The sequence below is a fragment of the Dermacentor albipictus genome, chromosome 10 (assembly GCF_038994185.2).
Source record: "Dermacentor albipictus isolate Rhodes 1998 colony chromosome 10, USDA_Dalb.pri_finalv2, whole genome shotgun sequence".
NCBI classification, from domain to species: Eukaryota; Metazoa; Arthropoda; class Arachnida; order Ixodida; family Ixodidae; genus Dermacentor; species Dermacentor albipictus.
Genome location: NC_091830.1, coordinates 13019931 through 13047344, shown reverse-complemented (window position 1 = coordinate 13047344; position 27414 = coordinate 13019931). Strand labels below are relative to the sequence as shown.

At 42.4% G+C, this 27414-nt stretch overlaps 2 protein-coding genes across 5 annotated transcripts; one reads left to right on the top strand and one right to left on the bottom strand.

Moving 5' to 3' along the window:
* The first annotated feature begins 231 nt into the window (after nt 1–231).
* LOC135915809 (CUE domain-containing protein 2-B) lies at nt 232–10956 on the top strand. Of its 4 annotated transcripts, XM_065448950.1 has the most exons (9): nt 232–561; nt 671–751; nt 1496–1599; nt 2625–2756; nt 3599–3657; nt 3778–3914; nt 5224–5480; nt 6820–6880; nt 7893–10956. In XM_065448950.1, exons 3-9 carry the CDS (start codon nt 1505–1507, stop codon nt 8037–8039), a joined length of 888 nt encoding a protein of 295 aa, XP_065305022.1. In that variant the 5' UTR covers nt 232–561; nt 671–751; nt 1496–1504; the 3' UTR covers nt 8040–10956. The 4 variants fall into 4 exon arrangements, with proteins under 4 accessions (XP_065305022.1, XP_070383451.1, XP_070383449.1 ...); XM_070527350.1 differs by having other exon boundaries at nt 232–751; XM_070527348.1 differs by lacking the exons at nt 232–561; nt 671–751 and adding an exon at nt 873–957.
* A 5831-nt stretch (nt 10957–16787) lies between these two features.
* On the bottom strand, nt 16788–24317 carry Fancl (E3 ubiquitin-protein ligase Fancl). The gene is made up of 13 exons (XM_065449026.1): nt 24186–24317; nt 23851–23970; nt 23704–23760; nt 23458–23558; nt 22778–22874; nt 22246–22311; nt 21794–21947; nt 21136–21219; nt 19927–19972; nt 19704–19788; nt 18509–18625; nt 16918–16989; nt 16788–16846 (listed from the first exon to the last, which is right to left on the bottom strand). Exons 1-13 carry the CDS (start codon nt 24315–24317, stop codon nt 16826–16828), a joined length of 1152 nt encoding a protein of 383 aa, XP_065305098.1. The 3' UTR covers nt 16788–16825.
* Nucleotides 24318–27414: the final 3097 nt, after the last annotated feature.

The window sequence follows — 27414 nt, the reverse complement described above, 5'->3', positions numbered from 1 at the left end:
GGCGAAAAAAATATTTTGTTTCGGTTTCTGACCCTAACTTTAAGGCATACGCTAGCACACTCTCAAAATTGTCACTGAAATTGGTGACATAAAGTTTTAGTAGAACTCTCAAACTCAGATTTTTTATTGATTTATATGATTTTTGTTGCATACTTCGACCACTACGACATGGTGGTTGTATTACGTATTACTCCATCAATAACTCCATACACAAACATGGCGCGCCAGATGCCGGCGGCCATTTTTAAAATAGTCGCACGCATTCACTGCCACAGCTTTCTAGAGATCATGATTTGCCACTAGTCGCATAATTCCACGGAGTTGCTCGCTTGAACGCGGCTAATTTTGCACTACGGCACGCAGCAGAGCAAAGATGTGTTCATTATCCAGACAAGGCTAGCAAAAACTCCGAACATGCAAACACGCAAACAAAAAAGGCAAGAAAACGACGCCGCAGCTCTCTTGCGGGTTTCGACCAGCGTTTTGAAAATACCCGGCGAAACCAACTAAAGTGCTCAACGTCGATTACAAAAGGCTCGCCCCGGAAACAGTGCCAAGGTGGTGCGTTTGAAAACACACTAACAGGGATTGGCCGTCATATTGTTTACAGAGGGCGCGCCAGCGGCTCGGGCGGGCGCTTATTTTAGATTTTGTTTTCACTTTCGGACAGTTGATTCTCCCTTCGCTTCGTTCTCGGCCCTGTTGGTGTTCTTGTGCGAGCGAGCGGCAATTTTTTTCCACCGACAAAAAGGTACGTGCACGCTGCCGCTGTCGAAACCGAGAAGCCGTAGAATATTGCGCGAACCGCGCGCTTCGCTTGTATTCTAGCTCCTTCGTCGAAAACGGTGCGACCGATGTGTAGTTACTGCGCGTGCGACGAACTGTCGCAAGTGCATGGTGAGAATCCTCTCTCCGCCTTTTTTATCGGCGGCATCGCAGGACACGGATCAAGAACAGGTCGTGATCGGCTAACGGACGGAAGCGTGTGTCGGATACCGCACGGGTTTTCCGCCTTCCCTTCTCGATTGGGCGAGCGCGACAGTATTTGAAATCGGAAATAGGTCGTCCCATCGAGAGCCCGCTTGGGCTAGCCGCCGTAACGTTTCTTTCTTTAATATTTATTTTATCTCTCCGGCCTGCGAAAGGAACAGACGCCGGTGAATGCTGCAGATTGCACCGTGCACACTACTTTTCGCTTACCGTCGGAGATCGGTTCCAAGCTGCGCTGGAAAAGAAAGCACCCGAAAAAAGAAAAAAAAATTGCGAAGACGGAATGGACGCCTTTTCGACGGTTTCCGTTTAGTGGTCGCTGACTGACGGCGTCGTGAACTGCTGTACTTTTTTGATCGTGTCGTTGACGGCCTTTTTCGATGTATTGCGCGGCCTGATGTAAAAAAAAAAAACGAAACACGTTTTCTGGCGAGTGAATGAGTGATTGCGGGTTACCGGGTTTACTTGCTTCAACTGCTTTTAACTCTGCCGTTCTCGTCAACAGGCGGGGAGAATGAATAGTGATGCTGCAACGCCGGCTTCGGACGCTTTCGTGAAGAAATCCCTCGTGTGCTTTATTCAGCAGGAAACCAGCGAAGATGCGGCAGAGTAAGCAACTGTTCCTTTCATTTTATTTTGTGAACCCCCGCTTTCTCTCTCTCTTTAAACGCAAATTGATTATTTCTGCTTTAAATAGAGTTTACTCACTAAAGACAGAGAAAGATAGAAAAAGAGGGGGGGGGGAAATCCAGTTGAATATAAAAAGCACAGCTACATTAGCCATGAGGCAGCTGAAACACACTGATTGTTTGCAGCTTCAGTAGTTGGGGTTTTGTACATCCATGCATTACTTCTGATCGAAGGAGACACCGTATGCTCGTTAGGTACAGAAATTTTTTTTTAATAGTGCAGGTGGCGCTTCAGTACTGGAGAAGCACAATTCCATGTTTTTAAACGTTCAGGAGGCACTACAAGGTCCAGTACACGCATTGCACTGAGATACAGAGAAGCTACTGAATGTCGTAAATTTTGCCAGGTGTATATATGCATGTATAATCATTGACATATATGCTGCATTGCTTAAAGAAGGGGGTCAGAAAGTGCTCGAAAAATGTACAGTGCTGTTCAGCGGTTAATAATGAACAAGTTTTTGTCAAATATATTCTAAGATAACAAAGAAACAAAATGAAAGACACATACGAATCTTGTCTGAAGGATATATTGGTATAATGATTGTGTACTCGTAATCTGTAATCGGCAAAACCTTTGTATACCAGGAATTAAACCAAGCCAATCATTCAATTAAGGGAGCGAAATCTGACGATTAATAATTCTGGTAAAAGGAACCTTTAGCTCAAGACCAACATCGTTTTCCACATTCAGAAACATGTTACATGCAGAAATGCTCTTAGACAATTCTGATACAACTTGAATTAAATTTATCGCATTTAAAAGGGAAATCCAAATTTTACGTACTTGAGGTAGCGGAATTCTTATTCAGGGCATTGATTGGTTTAGGATTTAAACTAGTGTAATGATGTAAAGCTGGTAATGTCAGTGAAAAAAAAATGGAGGGCTTGAGCATGACTGTAACGCTGCCAGAAATAACCTTCTTTTTTTTGTGGCAATTACAGCATGATTGACGAAATTCTGCTTGCCTATGTTGTGGGTATCCTGGAGTCTGACATAGCCGAGGAAGGATTCGACGTCTTGGAGTTCAAAGAAATGCTTTCTGCTTACATCCCAAGTTTCGACTCGATATCGGAGTAAGCACTTTTCCTCAATGTACAGTTCATAAGACCTTGTCGGCTGTTTTTATTTGTACACACCTGGATTACAATCTCGTTCTTACATCTGATCTGTTTAGAAAGATCGTTTCGTGCAGCTTATGAGTTTTAACATGAAATTTCCTTCTTTTTTTTTGCTTTAAATGAAGGTACTAACCTTCTAAAGTGCAAGAACAGTATACTGGCAAGCATCAAAGTGCCCTAAGTAATTTACCTTAATACTTCCTTTTGCATTCTGTTATCCAAGAAGTGGATGTGTCGTGGCATCATGATTCATTTGTTTGCTCCATCCCTGCATTCACTGCTGTTGGTGTACAAAAATTCAGCAGAACAAACATGCCCAGCACTCTTGTTTATTTATTTAATTGAAGTTTTTCTTTTTATGTGTGTATGAGCAACATTCGTATACCTGGATTTATTGTTACACATCAGTAACTTTTGCTCTGTGCCATGGCATCGCAATAATGTCGTTTGATGTCAGGTTCAGTGTTTCGAGACCAACATTACGATCAAATTTAAATGCCTTAAAAATGCTGCCCTACCTTCACACTTTCTAAGTCTCTAGGTTCTAATTATTTCTTAGTGTATATTTGCTAAATCCATTACATCCAAGAAGTGTGCCACATAGAAAATGTGTGTTGTGGCACTCTTTTAATAGATCAGAAAGTTGAGCAAGTTAGTACAGGGTTCAATATTGTAACCATAAGTGCATTGCACTGTGCTTACAAGGTCAGAGCAGTGTGGTGTTTTTGAATGCGCTAAACTTAAGAGCATGTGTCTAGCTTTAGATTGTTGTGTGACTGTTCTTTCTACATGCGCAGTACAAAAATATCATCTTGGGTTGGACTGCTGTCCGGCAAAGTCGGAAAGCACACAGAAAGTAAGAGCTTTTGTTGGTCTCTACAGATTGATTGTTATACACACGAGCATGTTGTCGCCCCCTCTCCCCTTGTCTCTTTCCTTTCTGCTAATCGTGCAACTGCTTTGCACCTCATTGCAGAAAAAAGAACTGAAAGCTTGCTCATTACACCAGTCATCTCCCCAGAGAGCAAAACATCCAACAAGCCGACACCTCGGTCACGAAACACGAGCCAGTCGGAAGAGGACGTTGGGAAGCCAAACCGTATAGCTGTCTGTGTACGTCCTACTTCACATCTTTCTTGGTGTGGCTCTTTTCTGGCAGTTTCGAAACACCACTTTGAGGATGAGGGAAGACTTCACAAGTACAGTGGACAGCGCTAGGCCTAATCGTTATGATTGTTACGGCATTATAAGGAAAGTTCTAGCCTCTGGGGTCTGTGTGGTCTTCAAATAGTAATCATAATCTATTTTGCTAGCATTTCCATTCTTTAGCTTTCCGGGCTCACTAATCTCAAGTCAAGTACACTATATCTCACACTAATATGGGCGTGTTATTCGCGACCTGAATGTGTCAGGTGCACAACATTAATGAAAAGAAAGGCATACTAGACAGATGATGATTATTGTTTGGTGACAAGATAAGCCCCAAAACGGGCAAATGTTTCTTAGAGTGTGACTGCTGCTAGCTGCTTTCGAAACATTCATGTCTGTACTTTCAGGGGGTAGTCCAGTCAAGCAACTACTTTATTGAGGACCACTTCGAAGAAGTTTGTTCAATGTGACTGCCAAGCAATTTCACCAAACTTGTTATGGATGAAGCAAGGTTTTTGACAGCATGAAGGAGTAGCGCGTAGAGTGTGAAATTGCACAATATCAGCAACAGCCTACTTCGCATTCCATTTTTCGATCTTATCTTCTTCACCGTCACTGAGCAGTGTGATGCTATTGTCAGCCTCTTCAGTAAGAGCTTCCTCATTACTTCTGTAATCTGCCGTGAACTGTTGGCAGGATGCGGAAACACCTACTTGAAGGCTCTAAAAGTAGAAACGCCTGTTTTCAACAGTCGAAGGAGAAACGTTTTCTGGCTGTGAAATGTAAGCTATGGAAAGATGTACATAAATCAGTTTATGAAAAGCTATGCTATCTCCTACTTAAATTTGAGTGATATTGAGCCAGTGGCAGACTTCTTTGGAAGCAGTTTCTTAAAGTTGTTGGGCTGTATACACTGGTCACCAGCACTGATGGTTTCCTAACCAGATTTATTTTTTAGTCGGCATGAAATGTTTACGGATTATGATCTGAGAAAAAGATGAATATTTTCACAGCTTTGGCACGCCACCTGGCATTTGGATTTGCATCCTGTTCTAGCACATGCAAGCATACAGTGTTGTATGGTTTCACTGGCTGCAGCTGCAACGCTGCTCGGTAATAAAAGTTTTCTTGGATGCCGTAGTACATAGTCTTTCGTTGCCGGCGGTACTAGCTGGATACGAGAAAGCGCAAGTACAGGAAAGGATACAAGAAAATGAAATCCTTCCTGAAGTGACAATTTCAATTTGCTTTTTCGTTTCACCTTGTCTTGCAGGATGAGTCTGAACTGTGTGACGGAACCACTTTCCGCACGCTCTGCGAGATGTTTCCGGCCGCGTGCGCGCTTGAGGTTCGACGTTGCCTTATGGTTGCCGGTGGAGACACTGAGGCAGCCGCGCAACTGTTGCTTCAGCGCGACGCAGCAGCGGAGACACTGCTCTCTGGACCTGCACATGGCTCAGCAAATCCACGCAGGGATACTTCGTCACTTCCACTTGGTGACAAGGAGCTCAGGGAACAGATCTTGACAAGGTGTGTTGCAATTCTCTCAAGATGCGCAGGTCTTCTTTGTTTACACTCCGTTTACAGTTGCACCCATTGTGCACAGTCGGTGCACATGCCCTGGTTCAACAAAGCACCGTGTGAAGTACCAGTGCGTGAAGTTGCAGGAGTGCAGACGACTGAACAGCATTCTAGGAAGCAGACGACAGAGCACTGTGTCGTCTGCTTTGAAATAGCACATGGAAGAACATTTGATGGAAACACAATCATATCAAAGGAAAAAAGAACATTCTAAATTACATGCGGGCGTATGTGCATACTAGCGATATTTCTCTTAAGATAAGATCTAATGCAAAATAGGAAATAAGTGCAAAAATATGACAGCAGATGGAGCCAAGTCTTCAATCATATTGTCCTCTACCTTCATTTCATCTTCCATCTGAAGATATATTTTATGTTTGGCGTTGCACTGTTGAGCTCAAGGTGACAGGTTCGATGCCAGCCGTGGCGGCCGCATTTCAACAAGGGGAAATGCAAAAATGCTTGAGTACCTAAATTTATGTGCACGTTAAAGAACCATAGGGGGTCGAAATTAATCTGAAGTTTCCCACTACAGCTGTCTCATTATCAGATCGTGCTTTTGGCTTGTAAAACCCCAGAAAATCATTTCTATTTGCATGTTTTTTTCGTGAGAATATGCAAAATGTCAATGTGAGCCTATTCTATCTTCATCTAATCTTTATATATTGCTTTTTGAGCACTTCTGTTTCTCCTATCTTGCTTGGCAATTTCACTGCAACACCTATAAAGCATACGAATATTGTTTCATAGCCTCACAAAATTTCACTTACGTGATGCATCAGGTAGTAGTGGTTCTTTGAAATCAAGGAAGTAGACAAGGGAGAGTATTCCAAAAGGAGAGCTGAAGTCTGAGGTCATACTTCTGCAGTAATCATCGCCTAAGTACTGTGACTCACAAATTATTCGTATGTTTGCGAGCAATCTGCAATACATAAACTTTGTCTGCCTTAGATTCCTGTGTATGCACAACCTACAGAATTGCAATAGTGTTTCTCAGTATCAGAGTTATAAACGTGACGCTTCAGTTTCTAGCAATTTTGTAATTTTTGCCATCTCCAACAACGTTTGCAAAAAATATTTTGTAAAAATTTTTTGTGAAAAGTGCAGCAGTCATGAAATTCTGTGCAGTCGATGCTGAGAAGAGCTAATGTCTCCATTCACATGTATTTAGATAGGAGCTCCAGAGGCAAAGTTCTCTCTTAACCCATGGAACTGTTTACTACGCTTATTGTTTTAGTGGATGCGCAACTGTCTTCAGCTGCCTGTGTTCTTGTTTCCTTTTTCCTAGATATGGCTACATTGATCAAGATGAAGATGAAAAAGAACATAGGCCTGTTGCACCAAAGACTGTAAGTGATGCCTCTCTGCCTTTTAGTTTACCGCTAAAATCCCGTTGGGAAGTGTTGTTCAATTGAATAACTAAATTTGAGATGATACAAGTGCAACATCAGTAGGACGATAACAGCAGACTCGTGATAATTCAAATGCAGGCGGTTCTAAAGTCCTGATAAGTTCAGTTTTTAGTGTTATTAAGATAGGTGTTCACATTCCAGGTTCCAGGTTATTCAGATAGTTGTTCACATTCATGTCCCCATTTCGTTCTGCTTTCGTGTTTCACCCAAGTTGAGCTCATTGTTGATTACTAGAGACTGAATGTTTAGGCACTAAAAGAACGGTTGTTTTAGGTGCCTATAACATTTTAAGGCAAATTTTAACAAACATTTTAACAAATTTAAGGCATTGTACTTTAGGTGCCAATTATTCTCCTTTAGGCATGTGTAGGCACAATTATTAAGAACTTCCACTGCACATCTGACAATAAATTATGATTTTCTAAGTAACACAGTCCACTAAACTCCTGTTATATTGAAATTCACCTTGTTTTCTTGATGAGATGGAATGAGGCAACTTGCTTAGCTAACAAGATTTGTGAAATTTATTGTGCCTAGACACCACAAGAAAAATTGTGAACGCAGTGAAAAAACAAGCACCATCTCAAGAGCTTGGGGCTCCAAGCTCTTCCATTCCAACTCATAAAAAATCTGTCTGCTACCCATGATTCCCACGGCAGCTGAATAATTGCAGTGCCACATTCCCCTCTACAGTTGAACCTTGAAATAATGAATTATCATATGTAGCAAAGTAAACCCAAAATGTTTATTGCCAGTGTCAGCATGTGATGATTGTATGCTTATAATGAATATTGGATATAAAGAAGGCATCTTTATGTCTGATGCGAGTTGTCTATGATGAGGTTCGATTGTAACAGTCTCAGTCTGAAACTCTAGGATGTGCTCACGTGACTCCCAAGAGTGCAATTGCGCTTATTGGACCCGCCATGCTTTCCCACCACTGTCTCAGGAGCCAAAGAAGCTCATCCGTTATCGGGACAACAAGATCGTCAGCGTCAAGGGCGAGAAGTATTCAGAGGTGAAACGGGAGGAGAGTGACGACATGAAGCGAACCTACGTCACTCTAAAGCCGGCCCGGCAATATAGGTTCCACTAGGGTTACAAACATTTCTCCTTTGATCGCTTTCGCGTGCAGACGCTGCTTAGAAGCATGATGACCATGTGACCAATTGGTGCTGCCGCTGCTGCTGCCAACAATGCTAGGATGCTCGCTAAAGGTTGACGCATACACGCTGTCTTTTTCTGCAGAAGGCAAATCCATCTGATCAGAAACAGATGGACCAGAAAATTGCCTGATGCACAGATGGAGCAGACGACGCTGAGTCTATTAAGGCAGACGCAGATGACAGTCTGTCTGTTCAGGCAGAAACAGGCAAATTTTCTGGACTGACTGTTCCTGCCTCATGCAGATGCTCTTTTGATTTAATGCGTAGGAGGGGAGCTGGCTACTCTGCATAATCTTGTGTCACGCCATGCTGGTTTTGCTTGCAGGGAATGCAGTGAAGTCATTCTGTGCAAAGCTGGCACTGTTCAAAACAAATGGTGATGTGCAGTCGCCACCATCTTGTGTTGGCAAAGCGAATAGCACAGTACTGTTCATTCTCAACTGGTTTTGGAAGTGCTCATGAATTGAAGAGAGCTCACGGTTTGCTTTGTCAGTGTGCTTTTGGGACAGGCAGTGTACGGCAAGCCCAGTGCAGCAAGTGCCAGGTTCATCTTGTGCAGGCACTGAACTGATGTGACACAGCTCGCGAGATGTGGGATGAACTGTACAAAACCGTGTGCTGGAGTTTTTGTAGCCGTAGGTTTAACATGCAAAGAACAGCGAGTGATTGCCGCTTCATTAGAAAAGCTTCCTCAAACTCAAAGCTGTCTTGAAATTTTTCGCGCTGCAAAGAACCGACCAAGAGCAGTTCTGAACATAGCTTTACTCCTTGCAGATGCATGAAAGTTCAATTTCAATTGAATTTACTTCCTTGTGGCTGCAAAAGTTACCCAAAAGAAACCAAGCTTTGTGTGCCATCATTTAAATAACACTTCAAAAACAGCACAGTCCTTGTGCTAGCACAAAAAGCATCTGCTTGAAGAAATGTTTGGGGCAGTACTTCCAGACAGCTTTCTATAGCTGTGCAGGCAGGCGTAAATATCACTTTGCGCATGTATCAATGCACATTGGCTAGGCTGGCTTGACACCTCTTTTGGCCTGGATAGAGTTTCATCAACTGAAAGGAAGAAATTGCCATCCACCCAAGAGCAGCACGAAGCTACAAAGGAAACCCAATGAATTTCTCAGAAAGGTTGCAGTTCAAGAAAAATTTGTCCTGGTCTAAAGATTGAATCTGAGACCAACGTCTTTCCGGTGTGGTCTCTCTACCATCTGGCCTAACCGGGAGGCTGGAAGACTGCAGAGCGATGTCAAATTAAGTGACAACTTAAGTAAACCTGCAAGATGGAGAAAGATGCATGAAAGGGACAAATTGCTATTCACATCATAGTGGCATGAAGCTACAAAACAAATAAATAAATAAACTGGTTCTGTCTCAACTAGAACAGACTTATTTATCCATTTTTCAACTGCGAAGCTTTTTCGCTGAGAAAGTTGTACGGGCTTCCTTTGCACCTTAGTGCTTTTGTCAGGTGGATGACAATTTTTCTCCATTTACCTTAAGTGCTACCAACAGTACATAATTTCAAATTCAGTATTAAAAGTTGAAACCCAATTTGAACTGCTACATCCAGCACTGCTTTCACACATGGATTTTGATTTCCATTTTATAGCCTCGTGTACAACCATAGAAAGTTGCCTATGAGTACGGCATCTGCTCAACGATTGCCTGTGAATTAGTCCAAGCATGTTCAGTTAGATAAGAACGTTAATTGCTTCACATTTGGCTAAGCGCAAGCTCGAAGAACCTGCTTCTAGAAGCCCTTTCGATCTCACTTTATCAAGAATGTTCACGAAGAACACTGAAGAAATTAGAATCGTCTCTTGTTTGTGGCGGAACCTCTCTACGACCACCATAGGCTTGCTTTGGGCATGCACTGTGCTTCGCTGGCAATGCATTTGTTACTGTTATCGACTTTGTGACCACGAAGAAATGCGAACAATCAGTTACTTAGTTTTAACTGCATGTAAATAATATGAGAAAAAGTGTGCTAGCGTGTTGTAAGAACTACTATGCTCACCAAAAATCTCGTGTTCCCCTGTGAGGCACACTCCAAACTTGCACCCATTTTATAGTTTTTTATAGTTCAGTACTACTTTTTTTTCTAAAGTGGGTGTACCGTTTGTTGTTGTCATGTTGAAAACTGACTTATGCAAAGGCTGGTACATGAGTGTTGACATGTGCAAAGCACGTGTGAGAACAAAGGTGCATACAGCGGTTAGATTTGTGGCCTGAATGTGTATGTGTTAACGTCGCTGTGTCACTGACATATGGTCAAACCTGATTATGCTGAAGTCGCATTCAACATGAAAGCTTTTGCTAGCTCAGTCGCTGTGGAAAAATCTTTTAATCAAGTCAGTATGAAAGAAACAAGAGTGTGATGCCTAGAACGGGCCAGCAGAGAGTCTCCTGTCATATTTGACAGGAGCTTTTCATGCTGATACCCGGCACGTGATCAATGCTAAATTACAAAAACACTTTGCACCATCATTGATATGCAACCATGCCATTGGTGTGATCACTCAGAATCGATGCATTGGCTTGCTGGCTGCGTGTCAGCCAAGCCAAGCTGTTAGAAAAACCGTGCATGCATGTCCGGATTGTGCCATCTCAAGTTGTCTTTGCAGTGTAGTTGACATTTTTGCTACCAGAATACCCATACTTTGAGTTGTGAGGAAACGAGCGTCTGCTCTGCTATTGTCAATATTGTCTGGCACCTTGCATTTTTGGTTTCGTTGTACCAGTATATTGTTTATTGAAATAGAGCATGGCCAACCAAATTACGGATTTACTCAGTTATACTCAGTGGCGTAGCTAGGTCGTCTGGCACCCGGGGCCCATAGGTCTTCTGTCACCCCCCTCCCCGGCTGTAGCCGGTGGAAAGAGGGGTGTCTTCAGACGTATATGACACCCCCCCCCCCCCCTCGCTGGCCCCTTGCACCCGGGGCCCACGGCCCCCCGGCCCCCCCTGTTGCTACGCCACTGGTTATACTCGAGTTTCATGATTATGAGGTTCCATGGTATACACACTCGGGCTATAAAGCTTTTCATCAGTGGCATGCATGGATATAATTGTGGTTTTCATGTTCGATAACCACTGGCACAGCAACAAGCTACACCTTTATCTAATCTCATCTCCAGCAGCACTCTAGATGCTGATGCCCATCATAATGTCCGTGGCATCATGTGCAAGCCATCTGTTGCGATAATTTCAAGCTAGCAGCAGATCTATGAAGAGTTGAACTGGATTATTAGCCTATTCTCAAGTTGTAGCAGTTGGTTGGCTTCAGCTGGCTTTTGAACATTCTAATGGGTTGCAGATAAGTCTGGTTCAACAGTCCAGCTTAGACAAGAAGTTTTCATTTTAATGTTTCTTTTTCTCTGCAAATGACAGCTGGACACAATCAGCTATCACAAGGAGCTCAGAAGTAAGTGTGGCATTGGAGCTGTTTGCCAACTGTCGAATTGTTGTTGCAGAGAGCAACCTCCGCAGAAAGCTATTATTTAGAGGCCAACATATGTCAGCTCTCAACAGAACAAAAGGTGTTTGCAAGCTAAAAGTCTTTTTTGGACAATTCCAGCGCCAGGCAAACTATACGAAGCATTGATACTTGAAGAGTTGGAACAGGAGTAAGTAAACAAATCTACACTGTAGCAGTCGCAAGGCTATGACAGTTATGTGAATTACTTGCAGTCTGAGTTACTTTCAGCATCGTAACACTGTCTGCGGAACTTAAAGAAAAGAAAAGTATTTTCCTTCTTTTTTTTTGACAAGCACGCACTTGGAAACTTGTCCTTTCAGGTTTGTTTTCACATCTAATGCTGTGAAATGGAATGAGAATCTTTGTTTCTTATTTTTAAATCCCAGATATGTGGGATTTAATGTGGCCGTGGACCTTAATCGAAGAATGTTTGAGCTACGCATGCTACACTGAACTGACGCTTTGCGGATGACGGAGTGTTGATGTTTGCTGCCGAGTTTGTGGTATGTTGTTCTCGGCTTGCCTTTTAATATTCGTTTTCAATATCGTAGGAGCACTGATGATCACACGCTGTATCATCAACCCTCTGACTTAGCTGAACCTAATAGCCTAACTTGGTAGTTAACGTCTTTTTGTAACAGAATTTCTCATTCTTTTGAAACTTCCAAGCATGTGTTGTCGGTGTTGCTGCTATCCAAATTCCCAAGACATGCCTACTTTGTTTTGCTTGCCCGCAAGTGTCGTTAGTTGTATAGCTGCATTGTATATTACTTTCATTTGCATCTTGTCACCGTGTCCATAAGTTGCAATATTGTTTAGTCTACAGAGTCTTACCTCTCGGGTCACGTGACCCGAATGAGGCAGCTAGCGTTATGTGTGGCGAGAGGCGACGATGCAATACAAGACCCGTGAGGATGTCAGCCAACACAAATTGCTCGACAAAGCGTTTATTTTTTTAACGCATAGGGTAACGAGTTAACACAGCAGCCATGTTGTAACAAAGCAATATAATACCCCGTTGCATTCCATCAAATTGTGATGACCCGAACGTGCATGCAGCACCAGTCTTTGTTCCGTAAGTGCGCTATCGCCATGTGGCTTGATGACGGGGCTGCGAGCTGTGCCAGGAAGCCAACAGGACACACTGTAGCACTACCATTGTTGCTGAAATACTAGGGAGCTTTAGAAATAGTGGACCCGGAAATGGCAAACATTACATACAAAACACTCTGGGTCCCGTGCATGCTTCGTGCCACTTATGCTATTCCTTGGTTGTGCTAAGCTTCCGTTGGAGTACGCAAGTCAGCGTTGGTAACTCAGCGAGAAAGTCACTAAATATGCACCTTCATGACAACATTGAGCTGTTTATTTAGATTTAGCGTCATTTTTGATGATGTAAATAGTAAGTTCTCCTGGTAATACTGCTCAAGAGACTTAAGCTAAATCCAGTGCATTGTCCCCATTTGCTCTAAAGGGGATACATGCACCTGCATTTGTGACTTTTAAAGGTATACTGGAGAGCTTGTTGATGAGTTGTCAGAGTTCAATAATGTTGCTTTTCTAGGCAAATCATAATGTTTTAGAAAATTGTGGTTGCTTTTCCTGTTCACGTTCCGACTGTTGACTCTCCCCTGCAGGAAGTAATTTAGAGCTGTAGCCCAAGGAGTGATAAGACATTCAGGAACGATGAAAACTTGAAGCAAGTCATCATCATTGCAGCATCTTCTTGCTAAAAATGGAGTGTTTCGTGCCACAATTTTGGCGACTTTGTCCAGGACAAGTTACCAACACTGACACATCCTGCTTGCATCTGCACTTTCGGAAACGCTAAAGCAACAGATAGGTACAGTTGGCCACAAATGTTTACGCAACATAGGATTCACCGGAACTCGCACAGGAATTTGCTAGAAAGCTAAAGCTGGGCACATAGCCTCCAGTTCAAAGCTTTAATCTGTAGCATTCGTGACTTGCACAGTGATTCGTTAAATTAAAGGTGTCGTTCCTTAACAGAGCAGAGCGAGCCTCCTCGGTTCAGGAAGCCGTGGACACGAGCCATCTCCAGAGTCCGGTCGATCAGACCACGCTGGTCATCTAGGCTGGGGCTTGATAGCCGAGCCTCCTGCTGCTCATAGCAGACATTCGCATTTTTTCATGGAAGTCGTGTCTCGTAAGCATTTGTAGTCGACTGAACATTGACGGGCTGAGGTGTACACGATTGTGTATTGTGCGGCACGATAAACATGCAGCTAGCATCTTCCTGAACTTGCCAGTGTGCGTAACACATTTTGATAGCACTGCTTCATAGTTTCCGGTTTTTTAGTTTTGTAGAGTGCTGTATAACGCGTTGATTCTGCACACTTTTCAGGTGAGCCTCTTAAAATATTAACATGAACAAACTGTAGCTGTTGCTTTGTAAGACACCCGTTTCTCGAGTTGTCTTAAGAGGAAGCTTTAGCTCGGGGCCAACTCAATGCCGCGTATTCAGATACATGTAAACGTTTTGGGAGACACTTAAGCTTCGCCTTTAAGAGTGGAATGCGATAGCATTCAAAGATCCCCGACTGCTTCTCATGCTCCCGGGCAGCTGCAGCTTACATAACTGTAATGTTTGCCGGGAAATGCTGGCGGCAAAATCTATGCACGAAGGCGAGCTTTCTGGTAGAAATGCGGCCTCTTGCACGGGCCTATCTTCTATTATTGTTTTGCACTTTCGATGTTTCCATCTGAGAAGATTTGACATGAAAGCTGTGCGCTGTCAATGTTTTGTTTCATGACATTTGCTTGTGGGCTGCCATTTTCGAAATTCCGAGGAATAACTTTGTAAAGAATGTAACACAACGTGTGAGCAACTTTAGTTATAGAACAACAAGTTTAGTGTCATATAGAATGTGTGTGGTCTGGAGTGATTTTTGGCAAAAAGACAGTCGACGCAAGGTGCCGATGCCAGATTTTCTGCGACATGGGGCCCTTAACGCTACCACGTTAAAAGGCAGAAAAGTTTTTTATGGGAGAACCCCTGGACCAATTTGAACAAAATATGTTGCATTTAGAGAGAAAGCCAAATTCTAGTGACTGTTGGAAATGAAATTTTGATTTAGGGCGTGCATTTATTTATAATGTTCACTGAAAATCTGCAAGTTTCAAAAAATCTGAAGCTGGAAGTCTACAAATTCATAACTCTGCAACAAAAACTGATATTGCAGTTCTGTAAACGGCACCTCTTATAACATCTAAAGTGGAAAAACTTGAGATATGAATTTAGAGCTTACGTAAATTTGTTGCAATGTTTACAATGGTGTTGCAGAAGTCCCACTCACGTATTAGTAATTTAATTTAAAGTGCTGTATATTACATCAATTTTGTCTGCATTGGATATATAATTAGGTGCAGTTTACAGAATTGTAATGTCATTTCTATTGAGTTAAAATCAGCCAACTGTAGAAAGCAATCTTTAATTTAGGCTATCAATATTTTTTAGAAAATTCCTGGATATTGTTAAACTTGAAAACTGAAGCATCAAGTCTACGACTTTGTAACCTGACAACAAAAACCAATTTGCAATATTGTTTGTGTGTAAACTGACCTATTCACACTGCTCTCAATTATGCCAATAATTTGCAAGTACGACTTTTGCAAAAATTTCATATAAACTCAACATTTCTCACATTTGTCTCCTTTGGATACTCCAACAGATGCAGCTTAGAGAACTGCAATATCCGTTTTTAGTGTAGATCTAAGAATTTGAACATTATATATTTGTAAAATTTAGTTCATGCTTGTTTTCTGTTTTTTTTTTCATACTTGGCACTGTTTTGTAAAAACAATTAAGGCCCTAATCAAGCTTCTGCTTCCTGCAATCGGCATAATTTAGCTTTCTCTGTTGAACACTACAAATTTAATTTGAATTGGTTCATTGGTTGTCTATTGAGAGCATTGCTGCATTCAACATGTATTTGAATATGGGAATTGTAGATGACCCCAATGTAAAGGTTCCTCTTAATTAAGAGAAGGTGTACAGGGCGTTGCTCACGGTGTACAGTTGATTGCGTTGCTGTGTGCACTTCTCGGTGTTGGTTCATCCTTCTCGTTTTTTTCCCTTCCATTTATCTCTCCTCCAAAGAGTTGTACATAGTTGTGCTTGTGATGTGCATAAAATAAATGTCTGTATTTATGGAACTGGCTTGTTTGTGTCAATTACTGCCACAGTGCGTGCAGAACGTTGTGCTGAGACTCTAGTGCCAGTACACCAGCGTCAAAGTATTTTTGACTTTCAATAAATACTTTGACGTCACAGATGTCAAAGTATTTTTTTTTCTTATGTGTTTAAGATATTGTCACGTGGTAAAAGTTCTCAAAACTTGCCAAGTTCAGTCCTTGACCCTCTTAAAGTGCATTGTAGTCCACCTTTATGGATGAATTATCTATGCTTGAGCAGACGCTGTCAAAATCAATGACATTATGGTGAACTGGCTTTGGTTGTGGCATTGCCGCCCGTCTTTTGTTATCACGCCTTTTCTGGCTTATAAACCCCCCTATCGGTAAGTGGCTTCTTTAGTATTGTAGAAGGATAATTTGCTGTCACAGCTGAGCTTTATCATCGGCCTATTTTTATGTCCACTTGCTTGCTTTTCTCTATTCAAGACTGTGGGACACCTTTTGGCGTCTGCTACAAAAACTCATCTTCAGGGTGGCACAGGACGGTTCAAGATGCTTGCCCACTTGGAACACCCAGATGTTCAGAGGTGGCTCAACTTCTTCAGAGTAAGATTAAATCTCGGCCATTGGTTGTCCTGATTTCATTCTTGAGGGTCACGGCTGGGTCTGAAAATTAATTTCTCCACCAAAAATGATCCTTACGACAGGAACTTCTGTGTAAACACCCAAGGTAACAGAACATTGCTTAGCATCCACTGAGCCAATTATGGTGAAGTTAGTTGCATTTAAAAGAAAACGTTCATTTCTACGAACTGTTGGGTTGCAGAGTGTTTATTTAGGCAAAATATATTTTTCAAGGTTGCTAAGATTAGAAAATATTTTAAAATAAGGCTATGAAGTGTGCCACCAAACCTTGCTATCGGTGGAGGTTTTCCAGCTTCCGAATTCAGCCATTGTTTTAGTTCTTGTGTGAAACAGATCTTGCCATTCAGATCATGCAAGAGGACACACAGGGAACAAACAAATCATATACAAGGAACATTTAAATGCTTTGAAAAAATAATTTATTCACCAGGTCCTCACATTTTGCACGACATGGGCTGCAAGTGAGAGAAGACAAGATGGCATTTGCATTACAACCAGGTGACTGTGTGCGACACGTCCATCTTACCTCTGAGCAGTACGGGCATTCTCCAAAGAACATATTGAAGTTCTGCCTGACGGAGGGCAGGGAGCGCATCCACTGAAAATGAGGTTTCGGGTGACTGTACACGTGCCGAGACGAATGTACCCAACATACGCAAACTATGCATGGGTGTCCAAACCCAACTGAAATACCTGATACAAGCCAACATACATGGTTCTGTGGTTAGAAAAACAAACGGAAGCCTTGATGAATAAAGGTCAACTCTGGTGATATTGGGCACCAGTACAGGTCTACAGTAGCCACCAGATGACAGTGCAATAGCTCGACGCTGGGCACCAGTACAACTCTACAGCAGCCCCTAGATATTGCCCACCAGTGCAGTTATGTGATGGCTGGTCACCAGCACAGAATGTATAAAGCTCAGGACTTTGGCTGTGGTATGTAAGTCTGAGTCTGCCTCGTGGTTAGTTTTATTTTTACTGCAGCTGCATGAGGCTGTGGTTGTATTTAAGCACAAGACACACTCGCAGCATGACAACATTGTTCAATGCAATGCTTGCAGCACATTTTGGAACAGTCAGGGGGACCAGCAAATGAATTGGAACATGCGAGATTGCTTCAAAAATGAGTCCTACGCGGCCACAGCGTTTCATTCACTGCCAGTTGACAACACCCGTTGCTTCCCCACTGTGACAAATCAATCAAACTTATTAGCTATTTCAGTGTTTTTACTTTCTGGTTACTTCGGCCTCGTTCTGCAATCTGCTAGTCTCCTGGTCAGCTCTGATGGCACAGCAGCTGCACCAGAAAGGCCTTAACCCCACATTTGATCCCCAGACCGCAATGAATGTTTCAACTGCAAATCTGCCTTTCTAGGAAACCCATATGGGCTTTCTTTGTCACTTCATGCTACTCTCGGGCAGATAAATATGTTTCCCTCTCGCTTCCCCTATATGTTGGCCCACAATACAAACTCCCACGTAAAGTCAGCTGTCATGTCATCATCGCAGGGTAGATGGCACTGACACATTCAACTCTTGAGGGCCTATTTACACAGCAAAAACATGTCGCCAACAGCAAAAAATGTTTCTCAAGAACAAGAATATCAGTGTACAATAGACATTTTTCCTAATTTGCAAGCGTGCTTCTCTACACTGCACATTTGCCCAACTAATGGCAGCAGCATTGTTCAAATGAAGGCGAAGCATGCCAGCCGCTTGTCTCTCGCACGTGGTCTCATCACGAGAGCCATGTCTATGTTTTCTGTGACATAGAAAAAGCGAATTGTGCTTGTATATGCTGCTTGAAAAAGAAACGATGCCACCACCAGTTCAGGCAAGCTGCCGCGCAGGAGAGCTAGCTTTACAGTTATGAGAATGGTCAGTTCACCAGCACTTGGCGGTGAGCGCCTGAGAACATATTTCCCTAACAACTGTCGCTGTGACACGAAAGTACTGCCAACAATCGGTTGTTTGCCAACAGTGTCAGCCAACCTATTACTTAGTGTAACAGCACTGTCTGAGCACTGAATTTGTTCCACTGCTCTAGATTTGCGTGCTGCTATCGCTAGTTCATGCAACCTTTGCATCGAAATACAAACTGGAAACAGCCTTACCTCAGCAAGGCATGACTGGTGAAATGGCTTGCTGCAACGAGAGCTTTGGCAGAGCTTGTCTGGAATGTGACCTTCCAGGAGATAGGAGTAGCAGATGCCACAGGCGCAGTCCACATCCTGGAAAGCAGAGCCACTTGGTGTTTATCTATCTGACACAGGCTGCCTCAATGTGAGAGTCTCTAGAGATATTGCATGTGGTCACTGAGTATGACAGGTGCAGAGTGGCCATCTGTGCTGCATGTCCGTTCATTTGAAGTGAGACTGCTGAAAAGTGTAGTGACATCGCATTTTCAACAACAGCAGGATATTGCAGAAAGGCTATAGAGCGTAGATTGCAGTAAATTTTTCAAGGACATGCATTTATGTCGTCATTTTACTTTTCGGCCACTTTACCGAACTGTCACTGTTATCGCTCTCACACATGGCTCATTCTCTGTACCTAAACTTTGTGAACATTATGGCAAATTCAATGGTGAGAATTTGTGCTCAGTGGGGTTGCACGAGTGATGCGAACAGTGTTGTGCATTCTTGAATCTACATCGGCACAAGCGATTACTCTCGGATGCATGGCAACATGCAGAAATACTGGACCAACTGGAGCCGTGATATCCGATTAAAGTTCCGGTGACGGTGCTCGACGTTATTGTTGTGATGTTGCTTGCCTTCTAGGCATAAGTTCACAGCCCAATGAGAAGATTCTTGACTCACTCTTTTAGCTGTGTTTCTGATTCGTCACCACCACTACAATGTGGCAATACAAACAATATCTGTGCCACATGCATGCACAGTTATTGACGTTTTTCTTGGTGAGTTACCCCCACTTTTCCATATCGGGTATCTCTGTTTCTAACCTGTTTCTGGCCTCTTTCGTGGGCCGATTTCGAAAATAGAGCACTGTCAATATAAATGCCACTGGGTGTATGCCACTGGGAATGTTCCCCTGGGATTATTTGGTACGTGCCAGTGGGGCCACTAGGTACGTGATGACGACGATGCCAATGATGATGGCAATAACTGGTGACAAAAATTTGGAGGGTAGTTCAACCTCTGGTTGACGTCCATCATACATCGTCACTCCAGCGCAACTCTTACAATGGATTACGTGCGTTCATACAGTTTCATCCTCAACTCACACAGGAAGACAGTCTTTCATTGACTTCAACTATAAGGTGAACCTTCTTCCAACTTTTTTTACCTCTGGAGGCTGAGCACAGCTTCGTGACGGCAGTTCCATGCTCAAAAGTGATGCCAAATTTGTGCTTATCAGGTCATTGCTGTCCCTGTAGAAGAGAGGCAGAGAATGTTTACAGTGACCTGACGTAACGAAAGTCTCTCTAGAGTGAAAGAATAAAACAGGTCATTGCACAACTTCAGTCCTAGACAAGTTGAAAGTATAGATATCAGTAAAGGCTGATTACCATTTGCACTTGTTCTGCTCAACTGCTTCTTCATGGGCGCTCACAGCTGAAATAGCGACGATGAAGAGTGATGCATGTTGTAATGTCAACATCCAAACGTTCAAACAACTTTAGGAGGGGGAGGTGATAAGATAAAGATATACATTCGACTGCAATACCGATGAAAAAAAAATTGCGCCATCAAAAAGACAACGCAGACAAATGCAATGCAAAACCAACTAGCCCAACAATTTTTCTGGACTGCAATAGTTTTTAAAATCAAAGAACTTGCACCATGTTCCTTACAACTTCGAAACTTGGAGTTAAAATTAGGTGTTATCTGGGAATGATACACTTACACTCACTCAATATTCATACATATGGGAATTGTACATACATCCAATCATATGTTCACTGTACTTCACAATATGAAAGCAGATACATTGTAAAAACTTATTTTTTTTCCTCTGATCCTGTACTCTGAAAACTTTCACTGTTGGAGGTTTAAGTCTGTGCTGCTAATAACAAAAACAGGAATATAGACTGCAAAACAAGCCAGAACGCTTATTTTCTTGTCCCTATTATACTTTATATTCACTTTCGTGTTGTTACCTACAAAGACTTAAATTCAAGTACCAGAAGCTATTCTTGTTTGTTGCCTTACTGACTTGATCTAAAATGCCGTTATATGCAACAAGACTAAACATAAAAAAAATGTGATCAAGCCGATTATTGTTACACCGACATTGTTTACATGGTAATAGAGATACAAATCCATCTATTAGTGCAGTGTGATGAAGATTAAGGTAAGTTTGCTGAGTACTGCAGAAACTAATGTTGCTCCAAAGCATACTTTGAAAACAGTTAACACAGTAGTGCTTAATGGGACTTGTTTGATGCTTGCATACTTGGACATGGTATAGCTTAAACGAATTTATCTAACCATTACAATAATGAATGACTCCTATTTAAATATGCTGCCACAATGGATCCATGTTACAAGCTCACAAACATTATACATGTTACAATAGTACAAGCGAAATCAAGTGAAATTTTAAAATGGCCAAGGTGAATGTTGAAGTACCAAGCAAATAGAACTTGGTAACATCTAGAATGCAGTGCTCAGTTTAAGGTGTCAGCGGCAGCACAACACATTTTTCAAGTTCAAGTAACACAACTAGATAAGACACAATGGCTCTGCCTTGATGACCGGGGCCAAGATTCACATACCTTTGTGGGGACCACAAAATTCTAGTCTTGGAAAGGCTTTTGGATTTCTAGGCTGCACAACTATGGCAACAGAGACGTTGTTTCCTTAGGAGAAGGAGGCCAAAAATTAGACTTCAACAAAACTCTCAAACAACAGTGCTGATGGCTATGACAGTGTCAGATATGCATTGAATAATTTAACATTTTTCTTCAGTGCTGTGTGTGTGTGTTGTTGTTCTTTGCGTCCGCATATTTATTGCACTACACCTTGAAAAAAATCCAAAAAGCGTTCAAGGTGACTTACCAACAAGCCCAAATCACCACACTGGATAACAACGTTTTTCAATGCTTTCGATGTAACTTTGAATGCTTTAGCTAATAATAAGAAAGCTTAGTATATTGCAAAGTTGTGAGGAACTCAAAAAAGAAGTGGCACATTTCACAAATCTTCAACATGCTCTCAAGGTAGCAAATCAGTTTCTGGATCAAAAATTATTTGCACATTTTATTCCAACATTGCAATCAATGTGAGGCTGTATACAGCATGAAAAGGTGATTTCCCTTTCTCGTATAATACAGCACAGAGAAAAGATTCCTGGTGAATGCTAGAGTTTACAAACTCTAGATGCTTTAGGAAGCAGAGGTTTTGAAACAAAGTGATTATATGTGTGTTTCTTACCAAGTGCGATCCTTCGATAGCAGTCGCTATGTCTTGGGCTAGCTGGGTCAAGTACCCAACAGTTTGAGTCCAAGTCGTCCATTGCAGCCCAAAATTCTTGAAGCCCTTCAACCTCCTCCTTGAACTTCTTGTAAATGTCTTTTAACGTCCCATCCTTGAAATAATTAAAGATCACTGACATGTCAATGCACAATTGCCGAATCAGTCTAATCTACCGACATCTTATTCTGTCACTTCATGCAAATGATGCTGCAAGCTGAACTCGAATGTCTCGCCATGTTATAAGTGTTCTTGATATCAGAAACATATATATCCGTTAGTCACTTGCAGTACTCACAAATAAGTGAGGATTGAACAAAGGAATTTTAGTAAATTACCTCGACTATCAATGCAAAATTCTGTCAACTATTCTGCCAAATTTAAAACACTAACATGGGTACTATGTTACCAACACTATTCCAGTAGAATTCCAGTTGAATGGGCAAGTCAGGCTCAACCATGGGCTCCTCAACAGGGAACTGAGAAGGGTATAAAGAAAAGCACAATGTCCATGTTTTTCACGTGGCTCAACCATAAATGTCTTAGCAGTGTAGCCTCTAGCCAATATTTAATAAAACATGGTTCTTTTACTCCCTGGGAAGTATTATAAATGTTTTCACGTGCATTGAAACAAAGCACACATAGCAATCACATAATGCTCATTTTGGTGTAATACAAAAACTGCTCCATACAGGGCAACTTCTGAATGACCATGCTGTGAAGTTGTTAATGCCATGTTATGCATTCTCTGCTAACATTAGCAAACTTATCTAAGGACATTCATGCAGATCACATTAAAAGGTACTGACATCTTGTTTGTGCACTAAGATGGCACATTTAAAAAAATCTGAATTTGTGCTAATGGATCCCGAACAAACCTCAAAGTGAATGCAATTTTAAAAGCATTATGTATGTAATGCACCTAACCACAAACAGAGATCTTACCGCTTCAGTAAAATGGATTTTCAGTACATGCTTCCTCTTGCTCTGATCAATATACTTCAGATGAATTTCATCTCCGGACACGTTGATATGTTCAAGGCTAAACAAAAGAGGTAGTCAATCACTGCACATATGTTGCACTTGTTTAACAGGCATCTTAATGTGTTACACTAAAGAATAGTCCAACACTTGAGCATCTACTTTGAAGGAAACCCACCAAAGATTTTGACAATGTCATCATTATAAGACATGCTACTGCATTCAAAATATTTGGAGAACTGAGTGTTTGTGTTCCTCCCCAAAAAGAAAACAGACACTAGCGAGTTTATTTTTTTTTTTCTGAAGACTTGCTACACTAGATTAGAAATTCTACATAATGTCTTGCCAAACATCTGCTTCAACAGCAAACAAACCTGTTGACAAAATGAGATACCTACAAGAGAAGCTACTATACAGTAGATGTAGTTCCACGTGCATTATATGGTATTCTTTATTATTCCATGCGGTTGCTGAACTATGGACTTTTTGTATACACCCTTTTTTTTAGCTTTTAACTTGGTATTCGGCCGAATTATAGCAAAGACTGCAGATCATGCGATGGCGCATGTTTCCAGCGACGCGGGAACTAGCCTGTTTGCTTTAGATAATACCTCCTTGCGTCACGAGCAATTATTGATGCTTACTTTTCCCATCCACAATGCTCCACATCAGCCATTATCCGGCTGAAGATTTCGGGTGCAGGGTCAAATGTCCGACATCTTTTCCTTGACTGCAGAACAATCTCCTAGGAAAAGACGTTTTCACGTGCGTGAGATGTTACCATTATTTTATTTCTTTTTTAGAGAAATCACGATACTTTTTGTGGTGAAGAGAAAGCTATTAACGGCCCATGTTATTCTGGAGTCCTTGCTATTAGAAGTTGAGCTCACCATCATGTTGCAAAATTCCATCAGAAAGTGGCTGGCTGACTTGCATTTTGAAAACAGCTGAAATTCGACGGCGAACAGTAAAACCACATGCGAGTTCCAAAGGCGACACAAAGCGTTCACTAAACTGACAGTCACATGTAGACTAACCTCGTCAAAGTTTTTGCCCGATGATATCATAAGTTGCTGAAGGTCCCAGTCGCCACTCAGACAGTATGTGTCGGGATTATGAACATCTCCGATGCTTAGATGGACGAAGAAGTCTTCGTCCTACGGTCAGAACAAGAGCCCAGTAAGCATCGCAGGCTACTGAAGAAGGCATAGTAGGTTATTTTCAAATTTTATTAAGCCAAAACGATTATTCATTAGAAGGTAAGATGCCCATCTGTGAATGATGCCGCGATGTCGCGCAAAGGAGCTACGGGCTCCAACATGCTCCGTGCGTGATTACAGATTAGGCCCCATTTATTGAGAGAAAAACTTGCCAATATTTTGAGGAAGCCTTTGTACTCTGTGCAGCGCTCATTCAAAGGAAGCAGCAAAGGAAAACGTTTAAAAATCTCGCTGTCAAGACGATCAGATTCCACGCCATCCATTACATTGCTGAGCGCGGCCATTTTTAAATAAAAATGATGATGATGATGGTATTGATGGCGATGATAATGAGACTACTCTAGAAATTGAATTTTAACTGAGCACAAGGTGTTCCTGAAGTGACTTATCCAGTTTATCCAGTTTGATTAGATTAATATAATTTGTGTGGAAAATATATATGCACTAGACAGCACAGGGAAAACGAGGAGCAGGCTGCCAACTTCCAGAAGGGGCACAACGCCTAGAAAGATAGTGGAAAGCACTTACATGAAACAAGAACCTATTTAAATCCATTATGCTACAGATAAAATTCTCGTCAAACTTAATGAACGTTGATGTCGGCTTGATGTGCACTGCTCACTGATGCGAAGTACATCATGGGCAGCAGCTGTGGCTTTCTCGTTGTACATTCCTGCCGGCGAAACCACGAACTCTCCATTCTTGTCCACTCGCACAAGGCAAACCGTAGGTTGAGATTTTTAATTTGCCAGGGGCACAAGTCGGTTGGATGTATTCACCGCATGCGTAAAAGCAGTTGCTGCCTTTCGACATCGGTCACTCAAAAACACTTAAAAGGAGGCTAGTATGCTTATATTACCTTGAATCGGCCCTTTATAAGACATGCATATGCAGCCACCCAAATGGAAGACTATGGTTTCTATAACCAGTCTAAAGGCTCTCGTCAGCAGACTTCCAGGCAAACTGATAACGGCGGCGGCAGGAACCATGCTGCGGAAATCGAAGGGATGTGGAGAGGCAAATGACCCGGCATTTAAATCCAAGAAACAAAACTGATACCGTACGTACACATTACGTGTCGCACATTTTGAAGATGCTTGAACTGATATGGCTTTCCCTTCATTTTTTTTTCTGCTCCGTGGACCGTTTGTGTTCCCGCATCCCATGCGCACAGGACAAGGAAGAAAGGTGTGGCGTGAAACAGACGGAGAAACACACAAAATGTCCCATGCGGGTGGTTTATCAAATCTCGCTTACATGTTGTAAGCTATATGTATAAACGAAATCATAGCTGGCAAACAATAAAGGTCAATAAATAACCGTTTAAGATTTCATCTGTCAGCCTGTGCAGATGCAATCTGAACCAACGTTACTAAAGTAAATGTAAGCCAGAACTACTGCACACAAAATACAAGAAAAAGAAAGTTAGAATGTTATGGCCAGATAATTGTTAGATCCCTACTTTATTAATTAAGGAAATGGGAAACAGGCAGGTGCATCCAGTGATATGCTTCCAGTTTTATACGATGTTTACGCACGATTCCTTGTTTTTTTTTTTCATGTGCAGTGATTTTGTGCATATATTGGTGCTGATCAATTAAGCAGCAATAAACCCAGTTGGTGGTAACTCTTTGTTATATCGGACGCTTCATTTTGGTGTCCAGTTCGCTCACATGTTTATTTCCGTAGTGGCTTAAATATTGAAACTGTCGAGGTTAACACTCTGTTAGGGCTAACGTTGTCCGTCAAACAAAGAACACGTGCTAAGCATTCCTAATAAAAGTCGTAAGTTCAAACTCTGTTCGTCTACTAGTGATTTTATTACCTGAACTAAATTTTCTTCAATATTATACGTGACTTTTTCAAGGAATACGTGACAATATATCATAGCAAATAAAATGCGGTGCAGAGTTTGTTGGTATAGCCTGAGATGGTACGACAGAACAATCCCCCTGCTTTTTTCGTCTTTGTCCGTGTGCTCTTCGCTAACGTTGTAGTTTAGCATATTTTCGTAGTAAAGAAATCGTGCCCTGATCTAGGCATAATTCAGAACAAGCCGGCAGTTACATTGTTCCAGTAGTAAAATATATCGTTACGGAGCGATCGATGCATCGATGAACGCGAGGTTTGGCAGAGCGATGAAATGTAACGAGGAGGACGCTTGCACGTGGACCTGATCAGACATTTTCTCTTGCCCTAGCTCTCTTTGTAAATATTTTGTGACGCCTACATCTCGTCTCCTTCACAATTTTTACGTTTTCGTAAAAATTGTGAGCAGCAGCCAGAGCAGCAGCCATCCTCAAACAGATAAAGCAACGAGACATTAGAGCAAGCTTCGTCGACGCCGCGGAGTACAGCGATGGGAAGACCTTTGCCATCGTTGTGGTCGACTCCAGCGGCAAGATTTCTAATTGCGCCTCCATTCGCACTTCAGACCCCGGAGTCGCCGAGCAAGCCGCCATCGCCCTCGCCCTGCTAGACGGTCGTGGGTCCGAGATATATAGCGATTCCAAAACGGCAGTTAGGGCTTTTCAGAAGGGTTGCATCGCCAAGCAAGCTGCTCGTCTTCTTAGCAACTCGAATCGATATGCTCTCACGCATCATTCAATCCACTGGTTTCCAGCTCACGTAGGGTCGGTCGAGGGTGCTCCCCAGAACCTGAATGAGTCTGCTCACGAGGCTGCGCGTGACCTCACCGACCGCGCTTCCTCTGCAAGAAGCACCGACTCCCCTCCTCCCTACGGCCACAGGGATGCTCCCGCTACTCACAACGAGTTTATTAAATTCTTCTACATGTCTAGAAGGGTCTTTCCACCCCCTCACCCCAGGTTGAATAGGGCGCAAGCCGTTTCTCTTCGGCTTCTGCAGACTAGTACGTATCCGTGTCTGTCCGTTCTCCACGAGGCTTACCCGGACGTGTATCGCGACGACGCCTGCCCCTCCTGCGGGCAGACCTCTACTCTAGCGCACATGCTATGGGAGTGCGGGTCGACATACCCTAAGTTCAGCAAGGAGGAGTGGGACTCGCTTCTGCGTAGCCCCGCTCTGGAAAAGCAAATCCTGGCTGTCCGGCGTGCCCGCGACCGGGCCGGTGGGCTAGACCTGCCGGTCCCGACGTGGGACTAGCCGGGTGCGCGACGAGTTCGCGTCCTCGCCGGACCTACAATAAATGTTTCTTCACTCACTCACTCATTCACAATTTTTAACCAGGAATTAGCCGGCAAACTACTGGTTTTGAATAATCGTTCGTAACCATCAACTTGGCAAAATAGAAAGAACAGAAAGAAAATAATCCTTATTGCGCACTTTTTAACCGAATAATTTCATCATCTAATACGCCGAGAGATATATGTTTTTGGCAGTCGTTCTGATTTTCTCGCT